This window comes from Panthera tigris, chromosome A2 (genome assembly GCF_018350195.1).
Source record: "Panthera tigris isolate Pti1 chromosome A2, P.tigris_Pti1_mat1.1, whole genome shotgun sequence".
Classification (NCBI taxonomy): domain Eukaryota; kingdom Metazoa; phylum Chordata; class Mammalia; order Carnivora; family Felidae; genus Panthera; species Panthera tigris.
Window position 1 is genome coordinate 148,143,429 of NC_056661.1, and position 25,648 is coordinate 148,169,076.

Here is a 25,648-nt window from a genome sequence, read left to right on the forward strand (position 1 = left end):
AGAGAAAATAAATAGAAAGTGACTAATACTATGTAATGAAGTGAAGTATTTCAAATTAATAAAGTAGTTGAAAGAGATCAGGAGGGGCCCCTGGCTGGCTCAGTCGGTAGAGCATATGACTCTTGATCTTGGCATTGTGAGCTCAAGCCCCACACTGGGCATGAGATTGCTTTAAAAAAAATAATAATTAATAAAGAGACCAGGGAAAACTTTATGAGTGAGCGAGCTTTGAATTGGTCCTTGAAGGAAGGTTATGGTGAGAATGACAGCTTTTCAAGCCTCCACCTTAGCTTATATACCACAATTTAGAAAATGGATGGATTAGAAATAGACCACATAGACATCATGAGGAAAGATATGGGGAATTTTTTTTTTTTTTTTTTTTTTTTTTACAATACTGGGAATATCCAGGAAGCAAAGCTTGCTGGTGAGTAGAGGTAAAAATATATTAGACTTCTGTCTTGATTCCTGCTAGGTACCAAACACTGACTACAATAAGCAAGACACATTCCCTCTCCTCAAGATGTTAGAAACTAGCAGGGAATATAGACACCTCAACAGGAATATTCCGTGGACCTACGGTACTGTGGGGTCAAAGTGAAGGAGCATTCAACCAAGACTCAAGGGGCAAAGGCTCCTGGAAGAGGTCGTATTTGAACTACGGCTGTAGGACAAGGGATTGTTGGGGGGAAAAGGTATGGAGGGGAGTGTTCTAGCAGATGGACCATCATGTGCCAAGACCTGGAGGCAAGAGTGAGTAGGGCACACTGATGAAGCCGGAAGTAGGTAGATATTCTGTGCCTTCATGAGACTAATATAACAGCCATGTGTTAGATAAATTGGAGGAGGAAGGGATTAAAGACAGAAACATCAGTTGGGAAATTGTTTTAGGAAGGCCTGGGAAAGAAATTGCCTTATATTATGTTCTGTCCATCCATCTCCATCATCTAATGTAATAAAAGCCTGAATTATGGTGTTGGATGTTAACAACTGGAGGCACAGGAATGCCTCTCCAGGCTCCAGCACGAAACTAACTGAGGTGGCAGCATTCCTGTCATAGCTATATCAGGAATAGTCTCTGGGGCGTGGTTCTTTCCCTATGGATGCTTTAGCACCTACACCAGTACATGGCATAAGGTAGACACTCCATACACACTTGCTTAAGTGAATGAAGGAATGAACACATGAATAAATGCATGAACATGAGAGATAATATAAAGAGAATGTCTCGAAGTCTGGAGACTTAGCTGCTTGCATAAGTAGCAAGGCTAAAAATAAGAGCGAAGTGAAAGATGAAGAAGTTTGAGCAAGGGTAACTTGAATGAGGATGGGACAAAAATAGGGAACGTAGAAGGAGAGAATTGAAATAATGAGAGGGCAGCCATGAAAATTACCATTTTTAAAAATTTTTTAAGTTTATTTTTTGAGACAGGGGGAGGGGAGAGGCAGAGAGAGACAGGGAGAGAGAGAATCCCAAGCAGGCTCCACGCTGTCAGTGCAGAGTCTGATGCGGGGCTTGAACCCACCAACCATGAGATCACGACCCAAGCAGAGACCAAGAGTTGGATGCTTAACCGCCTGAGCCACCCAAGCACCCCTGAAAAGTTCCATTTTAGAGACAGTTTGAATTGTCAAAAGAACATGCAGTTGAAAATATCTAACAGATGATTGAAAGTACAGATCAGGATCTTGGGGGAAGAAATCAGAACAGGGCTTTGAGATAAGACTTCTTCTATCTCAAGAGAAATAATTCAGTCTTCGGTATGTATATGCAAATATTTGCATTTAGCAAAATTATGGTCCTCTCAATCCATGCAAGGTTCCACTATATCAGCACATTCTAGGGCTTTTCACATGGACTTCTGTTGATTGTCCTTTCCTTACCAGCTCCCTTAAGGGTGAACATTTGGGAGGCAGTAGTGTTAGAAGAATACATGTTATAGGGGGGTGGTTAAGTCTAGCATGGCGTCTGGAACCACATCACCCAAGTTCAAATTTTGGCCCTGTCACACTTAGTAGTTGTAGGACCTTGAGAAAGTGCATAATCTTTCTGCGCCTTCATTTCTTCTTCCAAATAGCAATTACAGCGTTAGTGGTATACTGGTAAACAAAGCTGCCTTCCAAATACCAATTATACAAATACTCTTCATAGCGTTGTAAGGAATAAGTGAAGCAAAGCATGGTGGTTACTTCAAAAACAGTTCTGGCATGTTCTAAGCACAATGTGACTGTCAGCTATTAATGGTACTGTTATATTTTCACTTCGTTTCATTGTATGTAAAATGCAGGTAGCAATAGTGCAGACCTCATGGAGTTATTGTGAGAATTGCATAAAAAAATCCATATAAAGCTCTTCAATCAGGACATGGTAAGAGCTGACTGGATATAAGCAATTATTAATGGAGCTCCTACTGACGACAACAGGTAGAAGATTTGCCAGATTCCCCTGTGTCTAGCATTAGAATATCTGAAGCCAACAGATACAGAACCCCCCAAATACAATATGTTTAATACATTACATGTAAGTTTCCAGGAGATATGATAGGCAATTTGTAATAAGTTGTTATTTTTCTTGAAAAATTTTCAGGCAGCCTTATCTTTTATAAAAAAAAAAAAAAGGAAGAAAGAAAGAAGAAAAAAATACAAAGGAGGTTATTTTCACTATAAATATGTGGAAAGGATAGAAACAATTCCAGGCCCTGTCGGAAAAGCAGGATTATCATTTTGTCTCAGAATTTGATATCAATAGCCCTGATTGATTATTTATATGGAATTTCTCATTAAAAAAGAAGATTGTTTAATATTAAGGGTTTGAATTACTTCAATTTCCAAATTATTTGCTTAAAAAATTTAAACAGCTGTCGTTTCAAAGAGGCTTACTTCATTTTACCTAAAGTGCTTTTCCGTCTGGAGGGAACACTTAAATGCAGTCACAAATCACTTGCAGTATACTCGTGGTAAGATTTTTTAAAGTTAAATTTGTTTACAAGCCTGCAGAGTTCAAATTTTGTGGCTAATATTCTTTTCTCCCTTTACTTAATGATTTTTACCTCTTTTTTCCTCTAGTGCTAGGCATGAATTTTACTCATTACAAACAAGAGCACCCCAAACCCTTTTTATTTCATTAGTTCAGCAAATGGTCCCCTAGGGGTGTGGGCTGAGGAAATGATTGGGCTCTGTGATGATGAGCTTATTTTGCACTTTTACCCAGAAAATCTCTATATACAAAAGGCACAGAGAGTACTTACACTCAGCATGAACAATTACAGACTGTTGGGGGGGCCTCTTCCCGATGTGCCAACGACTTACTCCCATGAATTAAGAGGCAAGTGCGCTCCAAAGTGCATTAACCTTTATGGATTTTTCTCCTGTTTTCATGTTCCACTGATTTATGGTCTGAAATATGCCTGTTGCTGCTGCTTCTGAGTGAGTCCCTTGTAAGTCATTTCTAAATGATCTTTTTTTGAGTCACATAATCCAAGTAAGTCGAATATTTCCAATCGATTCCTGTGAGGCTGCTTTTTTTTTTTTTTCCTCCAAGTTGTTTTAGTTTGCTGTGTGCCTTAAAGGTCAAATCTGAGAATGAGTGCGTAAGAATGATGTCTTAAAGGAGCCACGCTTGCCGGCAGCTTCTTGGTGCACGCCGAACTATTTGCGGCCTTTTGCGTGGCCTCACTTGGGTTTGATTCCTAAGGTCCATTTACCTTAGTACCTCATCTAACTGGTTCCAGTTTCTTTGTGCAAGGATAGGCTCATGTCTGGGAACAGATTTCATTACGGGTTATAGATTGCTTTTTTTCATACAAATTAAGCATGGCGGGGGTTTTGAGTCTACTCTGCCATCATACAAGTCTCCTGTTTCTCTTAGAGTGAAGGGTGGAAAAGTGTCATCAGCATTCAGGACTCCGTTATCAGTGCTGCTTGGCATCATTTTCCGCAGGCCCGTATTTCTGCAGAATAGTTCTGCGTTGGACACTCAGTGTTCCGTTCTCTGTGTGTCCGAAGATCATTTCTATTTACTGGATTTGGGGTGGGGGGGGGGAGGATGTAATTTGGTTTTCTCTTTGCAATGCCTGTATCATTCACCCTATAGGGTCACTGTTACCGCTATCGTTTGTGTTCGTGCGGTAAAACCACAACATAAAATCAAAGGTACAAATTTCAGAAAATTCAAGTTCAGAATTCTGGCTCTTAAATCACAAGTAATTCTTTCATGTCTCTGTCATAAACAGTACATCACCACTACTAGGTATTTATCCAAAGGATACAGGAGTGCTAATTCGAAGGGGCACATGCACCCCAATGTTTCTAGCAGCGCTGTCGACAGTAGCCAAAGTATGGAAAGAGCCCAAATGTCCATCGATGGATGATGTCCATCGATGGATAAAGAAGATGTGTATGTACATTTTGTATATGTACATACATACATATACACAATGAAATATTACTCGGCGATCAGAAAGAATGAAATTTGCCATTTGCAACAATGTGGATGGAACTACAGTATATTATGCTAAGCAAAATAAGTCAGAAAAAAGATAATTATCATATCACTCACTCATACGTGGAATTTAAGAAACAAAACAGATGAACATAAGGGAAGGAGAGCAAAAATAACATGAAAACCAAGAGGGAGACAAACTGTAAGAGACTCTTAAATACGAAAAGCAAACTGAGGGTTGTTGGAGGGGTGTTGGGTGGGAGGATGGGTTAAATAGATGAGGGGCCTTACAGAGGACTTGTTGGGATGAACACTGGGTGTTATATGTAAGTGATGAATCACAAATTCTCTTCTTGAAATCATTATTATACTGTGCGTTAACTATCTAGGCTTTAAATTACAACAGAACAAAACAAAAACAATGCATCACTGTTGATTGCTAACTAAACTTTCAATGTGTGCATTTATAAATATCTGTGTCATCTGGCATTATTGTACAGATACTAAATGTGACAGTAGGGTATTGTTCAGTGAGGAGGGTGCCATAGGGACTTACCTTTGAGTATGCTTGACTACTTAAGCAGAGCTTTTGCAGGCTTGTAAATATCATACAACTTTTCATGGAGAGACCTCGGACCAAAATGAAGGGAAGAGCATGGTTCAGATTTTTCAAAGTGTCTTTAAAGCTATTATATAATGGAAGAGATTCAGAGCTTCTTGGTGGAGGTAAGCATGGTACATCTCTGCAGAGAGTCTAGATTGGAAGGTCCATTAGTGGAACTGATAATGCTAAGAGAAGTTAAAGAATATAGGTAGTCAGAGGGATTTTTCCCTCTGCACATTTCTACTGGTTCCAATGCATGGGACCAGGAGAAAAATCTTTAAGCCTTTCAGACAAATGTTTTGTGTACATTATGCAGCCTAAAATACCAAAGTTAGATGTGTGATAATATACAACAAAGTTAGGAAATCTCAAAGTAGAAAGAATAAATATATTGTATATTGCATGACACAGATTATATACAAGTATATACATTAAAAATGTAATTAGCAATAAACTGACACACTGTTTATGGGAGAGATGTGAATGAAATTTCTTGTGCTCCAAAAGCCAGATGAATTTGAATTTTCTGAAATCCACCTCTTTGATTTTCTGCTTTGCAAAATCATGGTTCCCCATGACTGGGTTCACATTATGCATTTTTGGCAAGAACATCAGAGAAGCGATGCTGTATTGTTCTCTATCTTATTAGGAGGTACATATCAGCTTGCCCCGTTACTGGTCATGTTGGCCACGGAATTTTAAAAATTCATTAGGGTGTGAATGTTAGGAATTCATATTTCCAATGAGTAACTACTTTTATTCAAATGAGTAAATACTGCTCCCATTGCAACGTCTAAAGTATAGAATAGGCCTTCCATGTTCAAGGGCATTTCCATCTGGTAGTAGCTGTAATTCTTGGCTGAGATAAAATGGAAGACATGGAGCTTTACAATGAAACAGAATTTGTGGTGAGGAGGCTGGGGTTAACCAAGGAGCTTGGGAAGCCTGAATGAAATTTTAATGAGTTTACGATTTCCCTGGATAGAAATCAAATCAAGATAAAAAATTTTTAAACACCAGGTCAAATATAAGTCGTGTGTGCTCGTGTATGCCTTCCAAAGGCCATGCACTTGCTGTAGGAAAGAGCAAACTTAAAATATAGGTACTGCATATGTACGTATTTTAGGAGGCCCCCCAGTTGATGATATTCTAAAAAGAAAACCTTTGGTTAAATATTTACGAACAGCAATATTAGAATTTAGGAAACGCGGTCCTAAATGGTTTAGACATTCAAATGCCAGGAATCTGTTGCCTACTGTCACTTGTTTTTTGGTTTATCCTACTTTATAACCTTAGGTTTAGGAGGCTGATCTGAATAAGGTGCCTCAAAATCCTGTGATTAGATGCTCTGCATGTAGCATTATGTAGATCCTTTTCTTTGAGTCTCATTCTCCTCGTTTCCATATCCACAGCCGTACCTGGGGCCATCTCATCATTTACAGGATAGGAATCCCTAGTGTGAAAGCACTTCACCAGATTAGATAATACCCTTTTGACAAGGTTCCGTCTGTGTTCCATCTCAACTTTGAAGTGAAGTGTTTTCTTTCCTAATGAGATTCTTTTCACTGTTAAAAATTCAGCACTTTCTTACTTCCCTAGAGCTGATTAGGAGCATTGTTGGAAAAACTGGGCCTTTTGATGAGTCGCCTCCACACCCTTGACTGTCTCTCCTGTCTTCCCATTCACCGGATCAATTTTAAAGTCCTTCCTTCCGAGGGAAAAGGAGTCATGCAGTACATTGTGGGAATCTGGGGTGAATAAAATGTAGAGTCGTCCATGAAAAATCATGAGGAGCTACTCCCAATAGCTTGTGGGTATAATTCAACAGACGCCAAATGAGGATGTTCATTGTAGGATTATCTCTAATAAAAACAGGAGACAGCATTAATATTCCCTAATAGATGTTTGGTTTAATAATGCTGTGTTCATTAGTGTGATGGAATGACTTCATAATACTCTGTAGAAGAAGAGACTGTAAAGTTGTGCGAATAACCATATGGTTAAGAGCAAAAAACAACGTTGGGACTGTGGTCAAGGACCAGATAGAGAACATTCTTTCAGGAAGAGGCAACTGTTAACGGTGGGGTGGTGGAGCGATGGGATGATTTTTCTTTCTTCTTAAATATTTTATTGGGGCCTCTAGTCCACATTCTTGGGGGGAAGGCATTATTTGTCAGAGAGGTCACACCTCAGTTTCAGGAACTGTGGGTTGAAGTTCAAGAACCTGCTACTTTTATTCAGCACTCCCTTCCCCAAATACCTCCTGAGAGCCTACTGGGTGCCGGCCATAGTGGACGTAGTACTGAGCTCTGAGGATACAGAAGTGAGCGATTTACACTTGACCCCTCACCACCCGGAGCTTTGGTCGTTCCTCCGTCAGCTTGTTCCTGAAAGGGTCGAAGTATTAATCTGCTGGTCCACATTGCCAGTTATGGGCAAGCGTAGGAAAACAAAGGGGCAGGGTGAAAAACACCCCATCATGCATGTACCCCTTTCCTCCACAACCCCATCAGGGCTCACGTGCCGGTAATAATCACAAAAATAGTAGCTGCTGCTTACTCAGCGGTTGCTGTGTGCCCACCTCGGTGCCGAGTGCTTAACATTGATTTCCTCCTTTAACCATCAGGACGATCTTGAATATTACCATCTCCGTTTTATAGAATACAACAGAAAGACGAAGAGGGGCTAAGTAACCTGCCCAAGACTGTACATTCAGAATTCAGTCCCTGGAATACCTACTGTGAGTGTTCTGCCGCGGCCGCTCAGCTTCCCTCAGTCAGTCCTCCCTGCAGCGACCGAGAGTCTGGATCCCCTCCTGGCTGTTTGGGAGAGTTCCTTTTCTGTGTCCTTCCTGCCCAGGAAAGGGCGATTTGCCCATTTTGTGTACTTGCTTCCCCTTGTTGACGGGAGTCGGAACAGGCTGATCAGACAGCCTTATTTTTTCTCTTCCCTGGCACATGTTTCGTGCTTTCTGTGCAGTGAGAGGGCCTGCCTTCACAGCTCTGAAAGCAGATTCGGACACATGTCGAACGGGTCCCCTTGAGTTAGAGGTGACGACGGCAACCTGGGTGTGTCCTTTTAGACGGATAGGCGTGCTGTGGGGAACGTGTGACTTGTGTTTGAAGGAAATCCGTCAGTTACAGGTGATGGGAGCCCTGCCCCTCCATCATTGCGGCTCAGAGGAACTTCGCATCTGGGGGACACCAAAAACAAATAGCGGACTAGAAAAAAAGAAAGTATAGATAATTTAGACTTCTCTCTCTCACTGTTTAGGAGCAGGCTAACTAGTAAAAAGAAAAATTTTTTAATTTAAATTCTACTTATTTATTTTGAGAGAAAAAGGGGGAGAGGAGTAGAGAGAGAGAAGAGAGGGAGAGAATCCCAAGCAGGCTCCGTGCTGTCGGCACAGAGCCCGCCGTGGAGCTCGAACTCACGAACCGTGAGATCATGACCTGAGCTGAAATCAAGAGTCGGACGCTTAACTGACTGAGCCACCCAGGCGCCCCCCCCCGGTAAAAATTTCTTTTGAACATCTGGTAAAGATTTTGAAATTGTGGGAAGTGCCTCTCAGAAAACTTCTTCTAAGTCCCGTTGAAAAGAATAAGGAGGGATTCTGATGATTGAGTCCCATAATATTAAATAAAATACAAAGGCCTTTGGTGTGGTTACTCATAAGCAAATTCAAAACAGTGGTTTTCTTTTAGAGGCAGACCAAGGAGAGAGGGATGAATCTGGGCTGGCGGGGTGGGGAGTGGCACCTGGGACAGGTACTTCTCAGGATTAGATGAATCAGAAGGAGTCAACACGGCAGGATGTGGGATTTGGAGATTTTTAAATTATGGTTAACTACCTTTATGTCTTCATTTTTCCCCACCTTCTTCCCCTCACTCCCTTCTTAAAGATTTATTACGTCTTGTTTGGTAGTCACTCTTTTACTTCCCTTTCCGTGTTGATGAAGTCAGTTAAGAGGCCTCATTGATGTTTCCCATGGCTTTTCAATTTCTGCTCTTTCCTTTACATTCTTTGAGTTACTCTGTCGCTATGATGATCCTATATGTGTAAGTTCTCACTTCCCCCCAGCCGCTGTGTGCTTGCCTCTGGGTGCAAGGACAGGTTGCAGGCTCATCAGAGCTTCATGGAATGTTAGACTGGCGATATGCAAGATTAACCATGATGTGTTTGTGTACTAAGTAAAGGAAACCCTTTATTAGGTCACACAGCTAAACTGAACATTTCTACACCAAACTTTTTTTCTTTATTATTTTTTAATGTTTATTTCTTTTTTAAAGAGAGACAGAGGCAAAGCGCAAAAGGGGGAGGGACAGAGAGAGGGAGACACAGAATCCAAAGGAGGCTTCAGGCTCTGAGCTGTCAGCATAGAGCCTGTCAGGGGGCTCGAACTCATGAACCATGTGATCTCGACCTGAGCAAAAGTTGGACGCTTAACCAACTGAGCCACCCAGGCGCCCCCACCAAACTTCACACGTGGCCTGATTAGAAAGCCATTTATGAAGTACAGTCTTTGGTGTACGTAGGTAGTTTCTTTTTAATATTCTAATTTAATTTTTTTTGAGTAATACATTCACGGTCTTTGAAAATCCGATGATTGTAAGCGTTCTTTCCTATTTACTAGATGGGATGCTGATTCAAAAATTGTTGAATAAAGCCAGTTTGATCTTTAAAAAAAATCAAGCAATTATTAAAAGTTATCATTGAAAAAAAGTCTTATTCCCACTCCTCTTGCAGACCCCACTCGTCCCCTGCTTCCTACAGGTACTCACTTTGACTAGACCTTTGTGAGTCCTGTCAGGATGTCTTTATCATAAAATAAACAAAGGAGGGTATATAATTTTTACAGAAAGGTCGGTGTAATGAATACTACTAAATACATATTGATCTGTAGCGTGCGTTTCTCACTGAACAATTTATCTTGGAGATCTTTTCACGTTAGTGCATCAGAAGCTTCCACGTTTGGGGGTTGAGGTTACTGTAGATACACCACAGTTTATTTGATTAATCCCTGAATGATGGATTCTTTTGTCCTTTGCTGTAAAAACAATGCTACACTGATCTGTGTAATCATATTTAGAAATAGCTGTCAGAAGAATTTCCCAGAAGTGGGATTTCTGGGTCAAAAGGAAGTGCATTTGTAATTTTGAGTGATGATTCCAACTTGCCCTTCGTGAGGGTTGCACCATTTTTCATTCCCATCAACAATACTTGAGGATGCCTGTTTCCCATACGTACGCCAAAAGAGCACGCTTTCAAGGTTTGGGGATTTGATCAATGCTTGGTTATAAAAAATGGCATCTCAGTATAGTTTACTTCTCATTTTTTTCATTAGGAACAAAGTTAAGAATTTTTTCTTATGTTTAGTGGCCATTGTATTCCTTTTTACCGTAAACCGTCTTTTCCTGTCCTTTGGTCATTTTTGCACTAAGTTGTTTTTTTTTTTTTTTTCCTGACTCATCTGTGATAGAAGTTGCAAATATATCTTCCCAGTTAATCATTCAGTTTTTGTCTTTATTTCATTTGATTTGATTTCACTTCATCTCCCTCTACATTTTTTTTGGAAGAAAATTTAAAATACAACACAGTCCTTGCTTTGCATAACATTGTAGAACTGTAAAAATCACCGTGCAAAGCAATCTTAGTCAATGGGGTAAATCACAATTCTTTCTCGACTTTAGGAAGTTTTTGCCAAAACATGAAAAAGTCCCTTGCTGGCGGTTATAAATTTGTCCAAAAATGAAAAAAAAAATAAAAAAACTAATATGTTTTCATATTAGTATTTCATTTCTTTGTTAAAATCCTATCAGAGTACTTTGAACACCTTTCATCCTGTGCTTTACGATACACAGTGAGCACCTTTTGTAGGTGTTGGGGAAATGTCATACCTCCTTTAAGTCTGGATCTGCAGGCATTTTATTTTTTGCTTTTCAATGTCATGAAACATCTTCAAGAGCTCCTTTACCGTGCAGTTGGGGCCACAGCACTTCCTCCGGGATGTTTTCATCCCTTTTGCCGCAAAGGCTTTCTCCCTGGTGAGGTGAATAAATTCTCCTTCCCTCTGCTTGTGTTTCTTTCTCAGATGGAGGCGATGTCAACATTCCTAGCTGTTTCTTCTGTAAATCCCTTTACCTTCCACCCAAATTCCACTCCCAGTGTTACCACTGTTCGTTTTGTTTTTGTTTTTTCTGTACGTCTGTCTTTTTTGGCCAATTCCCTCTTTTAATTATCCATTTTTGTAAAACATCGCATGAGTTTATCACTGGCAGACAAGGAGACAACACAAGTACACGCTTTGTCACCCGAACATGAGTGGCAGATGTGCAGTTATCAGTCACTGATAGACTGATCCATTGATCATGGTGAACATCAATTGTTTACATAGAGATTTCTGGACTGAAGAGGTAGCAGCAAAGTTTTCATTTTATGCCGTTACTCACAGTTAATCTACTGTAGTAACTGGAATTTAAACCTTATTTTTGGGGGGGGACTGGTGTTACTGGGTGGTAATAACTTAAATCTTTGCATATCAAAACCATGCAAAGCAGATACAAAGAATAAACTAACAAATATCTGCATACTCATCTGTGAGTTTGGACAGTTACTAACATTCTATCTTTGTTTTATGTATTTTTTTTTTATTTGAGAGAGAGAGAAAGTAAGTACGAGTAGGGGAGAGGGGCAGAGGGGGAGAGAGAATCTTAAGCAGGCTCACACTCAGCACAGAGCCCAGCACGGGGCTTGATCCCATAATGTTGGTGCCAAAATCAAGAGTAGGACACTCAACTGACTGAGCCATCCAGGCGCCCCTTTGTTTCAAGTGTTTTTAATAAAGGGAACAGATCATTGCAAATAAGGTTGAAGTACTCTTTTGTCCACACCTCCCTTCCTGTTCCCTTTCATAACCTCCCAACTTACATACCCTCATGAAATAAAAGAATACCATTCATTCTCCCTCCCTCCCGCCACCTTTTTTTTTTTTGAGTGTTAGCACGCAATGTTACATTAGTTTCAGGTGTGCAACTTAATGATTTTGACAAGTTTATGCATTATGTGGTGTTCACCATGAATACAGCTACCGTCTCTCCTATTATGTCACTATGGTGATATCACTGAGTATATTCCTTATGCTCTGCTTTTTAATCCTGTGACTTACTCATACCATATCCAGAGGACTGTATCTCCTTGCCCTTCCCTTACTTTGCCCAGTCTCCCCCATCCCACTCCCAGCAACCATCAATTTGTTCTCTGTATTTATAGTGTAGATTCTGCTTTTTGTTTGTTTATTCATCTTTTTTAGATTCCATTTACAAGTGGATCATATGGTATTTGTCTTTCTCAGTCTGACTTATTTTACTTAATGTAATGGGTCCATGCATGTTGTGTCAAATGGCATGATCTCATCCCTTTTTAATGGCTGTGTAATATCCCAGTGTGTGTGTGTGTGTGTGTGTGTGTGTGTGTGTGTATGGTATATATATGGTCATATATATATATATATATATATATATATATAGATAGATAGATGTATGTGTGTGTATATTTATAACATATACATATACAAACATACATCTCACATTTTCTTTATCCATTCGTCTATTGATGGACACTTAGGTTGCTTCCATGGCTTGGCTATTGTAAATAATGCTGCAGTAAACATAGGGGTGCATGTATCTTTTTGAGTTCGTGCTTTCGTTTTCCCTGGGTAAATATCCTGTAGGGGGATTATTCGATCATATGGTTGGTTCGTTGTTTTTTTTTTTTTTAATTTTGTGAGGAAATTTCTTACTGTTTTCCAGAGTGGCTGTACAATTTACATTCCCACCAGCACTGCACAAGGGTTCCTTTTTCTCCACATCCTCACCAATACTTGTTGTTTCTTTTCTTCTTGATTTTAGCCATTCTGACAGGTGTAAGGTGATATCTCATTGTGGCTTCATGTAAAAGAATGAAATTGGACCGCTTTCTAATACCATACACAAAAATAAATTCAAAATAGATTAAAGACCTAAATGTGAGACCCGAAACCATAAAAACCCTAAAAGAGAACACAGACAGTAATTCCTCTGACATCAGCAATAGCAATAATTTCTAGATATGCCTCCTGAGGCAAGGTAAACAAAAGCAAAAATAGACTATTGGGATCGTATCAAAATAAAAAGCTTTTGCACAACAAAGGAAACCATCAGGAAAACAAAAAGACAATCTACTGAATGGGAGAAGATATTTGCACATGACATATCTGATAAAGGGTTAGTATCCAAAATATATTAAGAACTTATGTAACTCAGCACCAAAAAAAGAAAAACAAAAGCAAAAAACACCACCAAATAATCCTATTAAATGGGCAGATGACCTGAATAGACATGTCTCTAAAGAACACATGCAGATAACCAACAGACACATGAAAAGATGCTCAGCATCACTAATCATCAGGGAAATGCAAATCTCCCTTAAAAAAGAAAAAAAAACACATTTCTATCTACACATATAAAGATCTCTGTGAGAAATACGGAGTATTTGGGGGTGTGCTTTTAAATTTGCACTGTAATTTTCTGTTCATCATGCCTGCCTTTGCTTTTTGTATTCTTATTTCCTTCTCGAAATAATACAAATGGGTTTTGGTGTTACCCCTTTTTTCCCCTTTCAGTTTAGCAGTCATGTGTTCTATTTTGTCCTATTTCTATTCAATTAGTGAAATAATAACTTAGAAAAATAAAAAGAACTCTTATAGAGACAAATAACAAAGTAATGACATGTTCTTGTTAAGAATTCTGGGAATTCCCCCTCATCTCTCCATAGAAAGACATGCCAAAGCCTAGAAATACCCATATGTGTTTTGTGATATTTTTAGAACTATTTTTCTGATATATTTAATGACCATTTTCTTCTGTTGTCTTCCAGATTTATTCAAGAGATCGAGCATGCCCTGGGACTCGGCCCAGCCAAACAGTGTCCTCTTCGAGACTTTCTCACTCTGTACATCAAAAACATCTTCCTGAATCAGGTCCTGGCAGAGATCAACAAGGAGATTGAAGGAGTCACTAAAACATCTGACCCCCTGAAGATCCTAGCTAATGCGGACACCATGAAGGTGATGGGGGTACAACGGCCTCTCCTACAGGTGATAATATACTCACTGTTTCTATCAGTAGTTTTCATGGAATTGGCAGGAGACACAAATTACAAAAAGAAGAAGAATTACCATCTGTTTCCGTATTCATCAGAGACAAAATAAGAGGAAATAAATTAGACAGGCACTAGGGGAATTTAGAACTAATGGGGAGATAATGGAAATTCCTTAAGATCTTATATAAGAAAAAAGTGGCTGGCTTTGAATATGGAAGGTGGTGAATCTCGTTAATATGCAAGCAGTTCCTCATTATTTTCCTGGAACTTGTCCTTGAGAGGAATTCTTTTTCCACTGGCGAATGTGTCAGGAGTATGCAGGACTTAAGGAAAGGAAATTACCATGCCTAACCTCAAGCACCAACAGGAAACCCTGTGTGCCATTTCAGGGCAGACCTACTACGAGCTTGGCTAGCTCACAGTGAATTTGAACCCACCAGCAAACTGACTGGCAGATCATTTAATTCACATGATCCTGTTAATACCGAAAATTTTACATAGACTATATAAAGAAATGGTTTCTAGGCAACAGAAAATTTGTCAGTAGATATTTGGATTTATAGGCTTCCAGCGTATATCCATTGTAGCCAGTGACTTGAAGGTAAATATAAAACCAAAAGAGTATTAGTATGAGTTTAAATCATTTATGTACATTAACTATTATTACATGGTTATTGTATTTTTATAGTGTTTCTTTATTTGAGAGAATGACGGGCACGATGGCATATTTTTTAATAAGTTGCACAAAACAAGGATATCTCAGAGTGTGGAAGGCTTGAGTTCTTTCAAAGAAAAGTTGTATAAATGGAAAGGAGTTACAGCTGTTACAGTTGCTTGCCCTTACCTGCCTTTATATATGTGTTCCTTGGTTTTTCCTTCTTTGCACATCAGAATTAATAGAAATCCTGGACCTTTCGTAGGCAAATGTTCGAGTTATGAGCATTCTTTTTTTAATGTTTATTTATTTATTTTTGAGAGAGAGAGAGAGCAGGGTAGGGTCAGAGAGAAAGAGAGAGAGACAGGAGACAGAGAATCCCAAGCAGACTCTATGTTGTCAGCGCAGAGCCCATTGCAGGGCTTGAACTCCCAAACCATGAGATCTTGACCTGAGCCGAAATCAGGAGTCAGGCGCTTAGCTAACTCAGCCACCCAGGCGCCACCATGAGCATTCTTTTCCATGAGAAAACTTGTTTGTGGTATGGCATTTGCTTCTCCCAGAACTTGAGTAACAGCATCACGCCTAGGAAAGGGTACATTCAGATCATCTGGGTCTGTGTCAGATACATTCCTTGTGAGGGATCTCTACTAAGTGTGGAAGCAGAGAAGGGACAATGGCAAAGGCATGTGCTCACTTCTGCCCCTACTGGATTACTCTTCCGCTGGCTCTTTGCATGGCTGGGACCTTGTTCTCTCAAGAGTCTCAGTTCAGATGTTACCTCCACGGGGCAGCTTTTCCTGACTGTCCTACTTCCCTCCAAGGTAGGTCCCCTTCCCTGGTTATTTTACATTCTTCCCTCCCTCTGACACCCCAATCCGTTCCAACACTGAAACTGAACTCCATGGACTCTTATCACCAAAGCTCCCTTCCCAGGTGACTTAAGATCTGGTTTGGCCAATAGCAGGCACTAGCAGCAGATTGGAAGAAGAAAGAGAAGAGAGAGATTAAGGTTGTTTCTTATCTCCTTCCTCTCCACTTTGGATCATTGTTCTGGCCACGGGTGCATCCCTCATATCCAGGGGTCCTGTCAGGTGACACCCATTCCGTAGCTGCAGGTCTCACTGGGCTCTGGTAACACCATTTCTTCTCTTTGTCCCTTAATGACAACTTTCTGCTATTATTAGACTCTGGGTGCCTCACCAGCCCTCCTTTCTTCTTTCAGCACTGCCCATACCTCGGTAATTCATCTCTTCATCAATGTTTCTTCATTCGACCATTGGCCCGGAGTTCTCTTTTTTCTCAAGATCCTGAATAGATCTCCTCAGTTAGTCACTGTTTTAACATAACACTTTGATTTTTTTTTCATCTTCACACAACTACCATAATTATTAGTTCATTGATTTTCCAACTTGTTTATTTTGTCTTTTCCTAATAGAACATAAGTTCCAAAAGCATAGTACGGGACCAGGCAGCCGAAGGGGCTCGATACATAATTTATGGAACGAGTGCATACATGCACGGATAGATGGATGGGTGGATAGACACAGTTGGATAAGTTTGGAGAGTCAGAAATAATTGCAGAGTCAGAGTGGGAAGACGAGAAACAGAGAGAGAGTGACAAAACCTTGTCTTTCTCTAGCTTCTGTCTGACCATATCATGAGCTTCCTCTCCTTCAGAAAAGCATCCAGTATTTATGTCCCTGCAACGTCAGTCTGTACAGCACAGAGCAATTTTAATATGCTTTGGTGTACTGAATTTAAAAGAACACAAAGGCAACAACGTACTACAGAGAGGATCTGTGTACTAAAGAAGCTGGCTTATTGTACATAATAATTTTCAGCTTGAGTAGCAGAAACACATTAAAACTCGTAACTGGTTGACTACAGGCTGGGCCATGTCAGGGCCACACTTTGCGGCTCAATGACATCTCGGGGAGTCTACCGCTGTCTTATTAAATCACGCCCAACCTTGTCACCAGCCATAGTGTTAGTGTGGCTCTTGTTTCTTAAATCGATTACTCCATTCTGAGGCAAGATGAGAACTCCGCCTTCACCCGAGTCCAGATAGAATTCTATTTATGTGAGTAAATCTTTAAACTAAGGCCATTCAACCAATTAATCTCCAAATTTGTTGTCAGAGCCCCAAATACCTGCTCTCTTACTTAGTTATGTTGTTGCCCTTTCTTTTCTTCATAAAAATTTTATTTTCTAAGAATCCAAATTAGTTAGGCCATATCAATAAATTTGTTTAGTATTCTCAGAGTAATGAGATTTAAAAAGTAAATGAGATGGTTATTTTCCTTTCCCATCTTGAGACATCCTCTCGCTTTTATAATCATTGTAAATTGTTTTCGGACATAAGTTCCCATGGTCAAGTTTCAGTGTTCCTGAAATGTGTTTCTGTGTCGCCTTGACATCTTCATTCCCAGCTAATTGTAAGTGACTAATCTGAAGCAAAATAAATAATTCTCAACCATTTTTGCTGAGAATCCAAAACAGCCGTTAAGAAGGGAGCTTGGAGAAACACACAGAGGCGTACAAGATGCGGGTGGGGTAAGTAGTCAGTTACTCGCGGTTTAAAAGTGTCCTTTGTAGTCACTCCCTCTGCTTGACTGTCCTTTGGTTTCCCACAAGAAAAGGACTGCGCCCATGCCCTGAGGCCGCTCCCAGTGTTCCACAGCAGCGGCCCATACCAATTCCCCAGGGGCGGTGTGGAAGGACAGCTGTGTCAGGACTGATTTCATTTGTTTGATGAACAGACATGCCCAGAACCCCAGACCTGTGTCCCTACTGCTCTGAAATGGCATCTGGGCAGTATAGACAGTCTGTTACGAGGGGGCATTTCCATGGGTGATGACGTGCTTTTTGAATCCATAATTTCACTGTCAAGGCACAGAATTCACAGAAGGGAAGGAAATAGGAAGGAGGAGTTGACAGACACCATCCTCTAGGTGTGCAAGTAAACACACAGCTGTGCAAGTATTGGCCCAAATTATACAGCAGCAAAGTACTGGTAGTAATAACTGTAACAGTTGCATTCGTAATAGTAGATAGTGGTAATGATAGCAGCTGACACTTTCAATAGCCTTAACCACCAGCCGGACACTATTCCGATTGTTTGTATGTATTGGCTTGTGTCTTACATGAATTGGCAACAGCTTTGCCAGGGCGGTGTTTTTATTACGGGGAGGAAACAGACATAGTGAAATTAAATAACTTGCCCACGGTCACATAGCTAGCAAGTACTAGAACTATAATTCAAACCCAGGCAACTGACCCTGGAGTCCGGTGTCCAAATGAGTTCTACTCAGAACGTCGCCTGAGGAGTATGCTTGTCTGCAAGCTATTCGTTACCAGTCTGCAGTGAGACGTACAGAATTGGAGAGGAAGCATTTAGGCACCCCCCTCCCACTCCTTTTAAAGGAATTTGCCATTGCCCGTCGAAACTAATAACAAAAACGATTGGGATTTGTGTTTTGTATATCTTTGTGGTTAAAAAAAAATTATTAATCGATATCTGTTGTATTTTATAAAGGTATCAATCTGCAACAGATTGTGGGGGCCGGGCTGTGCTCTCACCATAGTTAGGGACCCACTGCCCTAAATTTCTTACTCCTTTAAGAGAGTAAGAACTAAAAGCACAGAACCAATCGTCTCTCACGTTGGTGCCCAAGGTGCTTTCCAATAGATGGAGTAACTTAAGTATTTCTCACAGGGGGTTCTCTCCTACACCCTCAGCTCCTAGAGCGGTGTCTACTCTAGAGGAGGTACTCCATATTTAATAAATGGATGAGTGGTTGCGTGATTGCAAGTGAATGAATTAATGATGCCTTTCTCAGGACGAAGGCGGATGTATGCATGTTTTCTCCCCAAGATTCGTGGTCATGGGTTTAAGATTGTTGACAATGCTTAAATTAAAATGTTGCAATTCTTATTCCTCTGATGCTAGCCACATGAACGCAGGATTTGAATATACCTCATGGTCTGATTGTCTGCTTCCTCTCTTGCCATCCTTGTTTGTTTGTTTGTTTGTTTGTTTGTTTGTTTGTTTCAAAATGGCTTCCACTTGTTGCAAGACAAAGCATGCTGATTCGAATGAAGGAAATCTCTTAGGAGCAATTCCTCATTTCTCCTAAGCCAGAGAAATGAGCATTCTGGCATTCTGGGCATGGAGCTAATGGAAACAGTCCATTGAAGTGGATATTCTTTCACTACCTTATACATCTATAGGCGTCTACAAAGTTTTCCTTCCTTAGACACGAGGAAATACCCACGCCGCTTCCACCTTTATCATTGATTTGGGGATGTTTTTAAATTTCTTTCTTCTTTACTGTCTCCATCAAAAAAACCCAAAAAACAAATACAGGGGGGGTGGAGTTAGGAAGCTAATGCTCAAGGTTTTTATCTTTTTACCTGGTAAACTGATGAATGGACATCTAAGCCTGTGAACACAGGTACAAGTAAACATTCTCCCCCACCCCCCGTGGAATAGGCTATAAACCCTTGCTACTTAGAGAGTGATCTGTGGAAAAGAACATCAGCCCTCTGAGTCTGATATGCGTTTATACGGTATTAGATGCGATCTGCATGCACGTTTAGAGTTTGGGAAGCACCGCTTTGTACCAGGGCAACACAAAGTGTGGTCCCTGGACCATCAGCGTCGGCATCACGTGAGCTGGTGAGAAATGCCAAGTTCCTACAGGAATCTTGTTCTCACCAGCCCCCCTGGTAATGTTGACAGAGACTGAAGTTTTAGAAGTATTGCGATCTATCACACCACCATGCCCAGCTGGAGGTCAGGAAATGGGATCTAACGCTTCGGGCTCTCAGCGCTGCAGCGAACAGCAGTCATCACTTTAAAAACAAAAAAACACAACTATCCGGCTTCGTTTCATACAGGCCCAGAAATTGTTAAAACAATATTTGCAGTGGCAGCAGAAGCTGCTTCCTAGTCTAGCACATTGCTGAATTTTGCAAAGTACTTTGCAAACACAGGATGAGCCTCCGTTTTCTGGCTCATGTCGGGGAATGAGAGGAAGAAGCAGCTTTCCTAATGCTTAGGCTCTGATTCTCACATCACTGGAGGAAAAGAGCAGAAGCTGTGCAAGAAAGAATGGAGGCATTCTTGAAACATTTAGAGCATGTTTTCATGCTCCTCACCGCCCCGGTATTTGTCAGAGTTCTTCTGAGACGTGACATGGCTAGATTGCCTGCTAACACCACACCCTTCTCTTCCTTGGCCGGCTGCACCTCCCACCCTTACCTGTGGGGTGTAGAACAGCAGTTCTCAGCAGCAGTACCCATTAGGGTCACCCAGGAGGGGCGCCTGGGGGCTCAGTCGGTTGAGCAATGGACTTTGGGTTAGGTCGTCAATCTCACGGTTTATGAGTTCGAGCCCTACATCGGGTTCTCTGCTGTCAGCACTTAAGAGTGCAGTTCAGATCCTCTGTCCCCCTCTCTCTCTGCCCCTTCCCCCTCTCTGTGTCTATCTCAAAAAATAAACATTAAAAAAAAAAAAAAGAATCACCCTGGAGCTTTCTGCAAACATCACTGCCCAGATCCCATCCCAGAGATTCAATTCAGTTGATCAGGAGTGGGGCCAGTGTTTTGTAAGATGCTCAGATGATCCCGGCATGCAGCCAGAATTAGGGCCACTTGTCTGGATCTTCATAGACTCAGTTATTGCCCTGAGAAGGAGTATATTAAAAATTATAGTTGAGACGTTCTTCAATTCAGTCAGGCTTATGAGGGAAGGCACTCTTTGCTACTTTGAATCAAGCTTGGTACATAAGCCTTGGAATCAGATACAAACAGATTTACAGCCCAGCCATTTCAGCTGATAACTTTGTGGCCGGGACCAAATTAGTAACTTCTCTGTACATATCTTTCCTTCTGCGGAAAGCCAGAATAGTGAAATAGGCCTCATAGGAACACAGGAATTATTTCTAATGATCAGGTGGAGTAATGTTTGTAAAACGCATCTCCTTCTGTCCCCGTGTCACATATGTGTGGGTTTCAGCATTGACTGCCCTGACATGTGTCCCCTGCCTGCTCCCTCACTCTTGCCTCTATAGGCGAGACGTCTGCTGACTCCTGTCTAGATTTCACTCCACATCTCTTCTCCTCACTAAGTTGTATTTACCTGCAACCGTCTTTTGGACTCCAGCATCCACCTAGTAATCTCTGTTTCCTGCCTCCCCCTACCCTAGTGTGACAGCACGAGATAATACTATTTGACCCCTTTCTCTTTATTCCTGGAGTTTCTCCACTGATTGTTTATCAGGAGCAGAGGCAACACGCGGTGTTGATGACCATCAAATTGGTGCATCTGTTTCCTAGGGCTACCATAACAAATTACCACAAACCTGAGTGGTTTAAAACAACAGAAACGTATTTAGTCACACTTCTGGGGGCCAGGGACCATATTCCCTCCAAAGGTTCTAGAGGAGGACTCCCCCGGCCCTTGCCTCTGGTGGTCCTAGGGTTTCTTGGCTTCAGGCAGCATAATTGCGATCTCTGCCTCCATCTTGACATGGACTTCTTCCCTGTGTCTCCTCCGTGTGTCCTTTTGTGGCTCTTAGAAGGACAGTCTCATTAGATTTAGGGCCTACCGTAAGCCAACCTGATCTCATCTCAGTCCTTACCATAAGTATATCTGCAAAGACCCTATTTTCAAGTAAGATCACATTCTGAGGTTGTGTGTGGGGTTGAACAGTGTTCCCCTACTATCGTTGATAATTGGAAGCAAGTTATAACGAACTCAGTATATTTAATTTGCTATGTTTTCCTTGAAAACCTTCTGACAGGAAGCAGTGTAGAAGTGTTGCTATTCAGGCACTAGGGCCAGAACCGTCTCGATTCTGGTGTCAACAGGGTTCCAAATGAAAGTTTGTGGCCGGCTGAGTGATTGCCGGAACTCTTAGTAGGTTTCATCGAAGGTTGATAGACACAGTTTGCTGCCTTACTGTGTATAATGATTTGCTAGAGATAATTACACTGACACCCAAAGCCAAGGTGCTGCCGGTAACCTCTTGCTGGTTTCCCAACGAAGTGTAGCCAGAAGCAATATCTTCATCATATCACACTGTGTGAATACGAGCGATGTTGCTTTTGAGTGGTATTTGCATCGCTGGCAATTGTTGCCGTTCGACTCTGTGGTCCACAATACATTCAGCTTTTATCAGCGTAAATAGATTAGTCCCATTTAAGGTCTGTTGGAAGTCGTCATGAAAATCGTAAAGTTGAAAAGAGAGCCGATCAGTTGATTTTCACCCCTGTACATTCTGAGAGATGGTGCTCATGGCCCCACTTTACCAAAAGAAATACGAATTTACCGCGGTTTGAAGTTGGGATTTTCCTTGAGTTTTACTCTTATTATTTTATTCACTAGCAATATTGTCTGGTCTCTTTATGACAAGTGGGGGCCTCAGATAAATCACCCACTAGTGGTTGCATCAGGCTTTATCCAGGACGATGGAGTAGAAGATGCCTTTATTCTTGTCTTTGGTTGTTTATGTCGTCACTGGGGCTTTCAGCACTCAACCTGTTCACTTCTGAGACAGCTGAGCAAATTAAATCTTTCGTTACCAATGGGGACTTAAGGGATCTTAAAACGTTCATTTGTGTCTTCAAATTGTCTTCCTGTGTTGTTTTTTTTTTTGTAGTATTCTGTTTACTGATTTAATACACTTTATTTTTGTTAAATTTTTGTTGCGATGCTTCATAGCCTTTTGGGAAAATAACTCATGTAAATGTTATTATGGCTTGTGGGAAGAACACCTGAAATGTGGATCTAGTCTTGTCAGCTCAGTGACCTTAGACAAGCCCAAGCCACTTGTCTCCCCTGACACCCATCCCTTCCCTCATCTGTCAAAGGGGACTGATACTCAAGCTACCTCCTAAGACTACGGAGTGTATGGGCTCTCCCATACACAAATTTTACGGAGTGTAAGACTACGAAGTCCTTATGGGCTCATGTATCCAACAGGGCTCTGTGAACTGCTCTACATACTGGATTGTTGGGTCTTAATATTATTGGTCCACACACCCACCTGATCCTCCATTCAGAGAAACCCGTTAACATTAAAGGGAATGGTGCTAAAAAGACACCTACAGGCATGAAAACTGTTTCCTGGGAAATGAAAAGCTTTACTTGTTTTTACCGACAGTGTGGTATACATGATTAGACAACCAGCATAAGAACCTGGCAATATTTTTTCCACAGTTTATCATGAATATTTTAAAATCCTAAAAAGCCTGAAAAAAATTGTTCAGAAAACACCCACACACTCACCATCCAGATTCTACTGTTAACACTTTATGCTGTATTTGTTTCGCAGCATGACCAAACCTGGTTGTTTTAATTCGTCAGCCGCCCCAGAAGTGAATTCCCAGTTGTTCCCTAAGGACTTTACCATGATGTTGTTCACAGGTTTTTAATATCTTAGAAGGTCGGAACATAAAGAGAAATAAATTAAGTGGGAAAGTAACTGCTTTGTTCAATTTCTAAAAGTACTCACCCAACGGTTTCCTTTAAGTAGTGTCACGGAACAGTAAATTGACCGGCTTATGCTTGTGATTAATCTGTAAGTACTGCCTTTATTGATAGGAACTTGTCCTTATAACTATTGATGAAAAAGACTGTGAAGTGAGCAAATGAGAGGTGATTTTATATGCAGACAGTAGGCACATCATATGGTCAACTTGAATTTTTACAGATATCTTTATAGTCTTATCTCTGCATGAGATGGTTTTCTTAGAAAGTTCCTTCTTAACTAGACTTCTGTAAGTAGCTTTGTGCAAAGCAAGGAGCAAGGGAAATGACGGAGAGTGAGCGAGTATACACGTGTGCCCAGAGAGATCAAAAATGATGATTGTGTGTGTGCGCGTGTACGTGCATGTGTGTGCGTGTGTGCATGTGTTTGTATGTATGTGTGTGTGTGTGTGTGTGTGTAGAAGATCTTTACAACCAGCCTTGTGAGAATTATTAACGATTTCAAAGTGTGTTTTTTAAGTCAGTTGTAATTACAAATGTTTTCTTCAACAATCCATCATCCCTCATAATGTGTTGGGAACACATTTTAGTTTAGATGCAACTTTTCAAGAATTTATTATATCTGGGTTATGAGGTCAGTTTAAAAAGAGCAAGCTGGATGGCTTTATCCACGTGGATAGAGGAGTCCTGAGGGACTGTTGAATGAGAAAGTAATTACAGTTAGTGACACGTGTTTACCAGCTTAGCTTGGTACTAAGAAACTTGTCAGAGCACGAGGCTGCTTCAGAGTGACGTCAATATAGGGATGAGCCCTGGATTTTAAACGATGATTCTGAACTTATTTTCTAAGTCAGGGTAGGCCCACTGATGGCTGTCTCAGTTGTCACTTGGACTGTTCTATGTAACAGGGCTCGTTTGGGGTGTTTGGGACGTGGACTGGCTGCTGTCTGCTTTGATCTTGCCTTGGCCCACTCCTGGTGGATAAGCAGGAGAGAAGGTAATGACTTACGACAGGTCTGCTGACAGGGACCGAGCTACATTAACACTCTGTCGCTCAGATCCACAGAGAGCTGCCTTTGCCCGAAGTGTATTTGACTTTACTTGCTAACAAAGGCATCTTCAGATTTATTTCTTTTCCGTAAATGCTATAGAAGAGGAAGAACATCCTATCAAAAGGTACCAAGAGAGAAAAGCCTGGCTCGACAGCCTAAGGAAATGATAGCTATCATTCTTGGGAGCAGCAGAATTGCTGATCTGGCGAGATTACCAGTAGGAGCCAGATGAGTGGAGACAGAGAACTGCTGTTCTTGGGCAATTTTTAAGGTTCTTATCCTAAGTAATTTTGCTCTGAGTGTCACAGCTCTGGCTTGGAGATGTTCTAGTGAGAAAATGGAAAGGCAGAAACCAGAGCATCTCAGCTTAAAAGTTAATTGGCCCTTCAAGAGTAACTGTTCAAATAAAGCAGCTGTTCTTGCTCTGGCTTTGCAAGGATCCTGCCCTATTCATCAACTTGCACGCATTTATGTTAGTTTAGATACTGTAAGATGGGCTGGTGAAAATCGGATACGTCTAGTAGGACGAGTGATAGACAACGCAGTGTAGTGGGGCAATTTCTATTGTTGAAATTCTAGATAAAACGAAATGATAAATCTTGGTTAAACACCTGCTCGATGCTGTCACTAGAAAGGGAATGTGGGGCTCCATAAAGGATGCCTCCCATTTCAGAGGGGCTTCCAGTTGGAGAACAGGAGTTCCTCGTGCCTGCAAACCACCTTGGGGGAGAGTTTGTAACTAGCACTGAACGCAACGTTCCAGAAGATTTGCAGTTTGAGAGTTGAGGGCCCCGAAGACTAGAGGATTCGAGAGACATCAGGCAAGCTGTGGGTCCTGAATGGGGCATCGCAGGGCGTGTAGAAATGGAGACAACAGAGGAGAAGCTAACCCAAACGAGGGGCGTAACATAAATAGAGACACAAAAGGTGTGTTCATGAGACAGTTGAGGTTAGACTACCTGAGTGAAGGAGGAATGGGGAGTGGGAAATAAGAATAACAAGGGGCACAAAACTTGTTATGCAGGTCTTAAACTTCAAGCAGAACAGTTTACTTTCAAAGAGGGAAGAGGGGGCCCCTGGGTAGCTCAGTCGGTCAAGTGTGGTTGGTTAAGCGTCTGAGTCTTGATTTCGGCTCAGGTCATGATCTCAAGGTTCGTGAGTTCAAGCCCCGCTCAGCTGGGATTCTCTGTCTTCTCTCTGCCCCTCCCTACTCACTATCTCTCAAAAATAAGCAAACATTAAAAAATTAATGAAGCAGGAA

The 25,648-nt window shown here is 41.2% G+C and overlaps 1 protein-coding gene across 1 annotated transcript in view; it reads left to right on the plus strand.

Annotated features, from left to right (window-relative positions):
- EXOC4 (exocyst complex component 4) overlaps positions 1 to 25,648 on the plus strand; it is a 745,858-nt gene that overhangs the window by 519,428 nt on the left and 200,782 nt on the right. Inside the window, exon 11 of the mRNA XM_007076278.3 lies at positions 13,959 to 14,178. Coding sequence (XP_007076340.1) covers positions 13,959 to 14,178 — 220 coding nt within the window. The remainder of the gene's footprint in view (positions 1 to 13,958; positions 14,179 to 25,648) is intronic.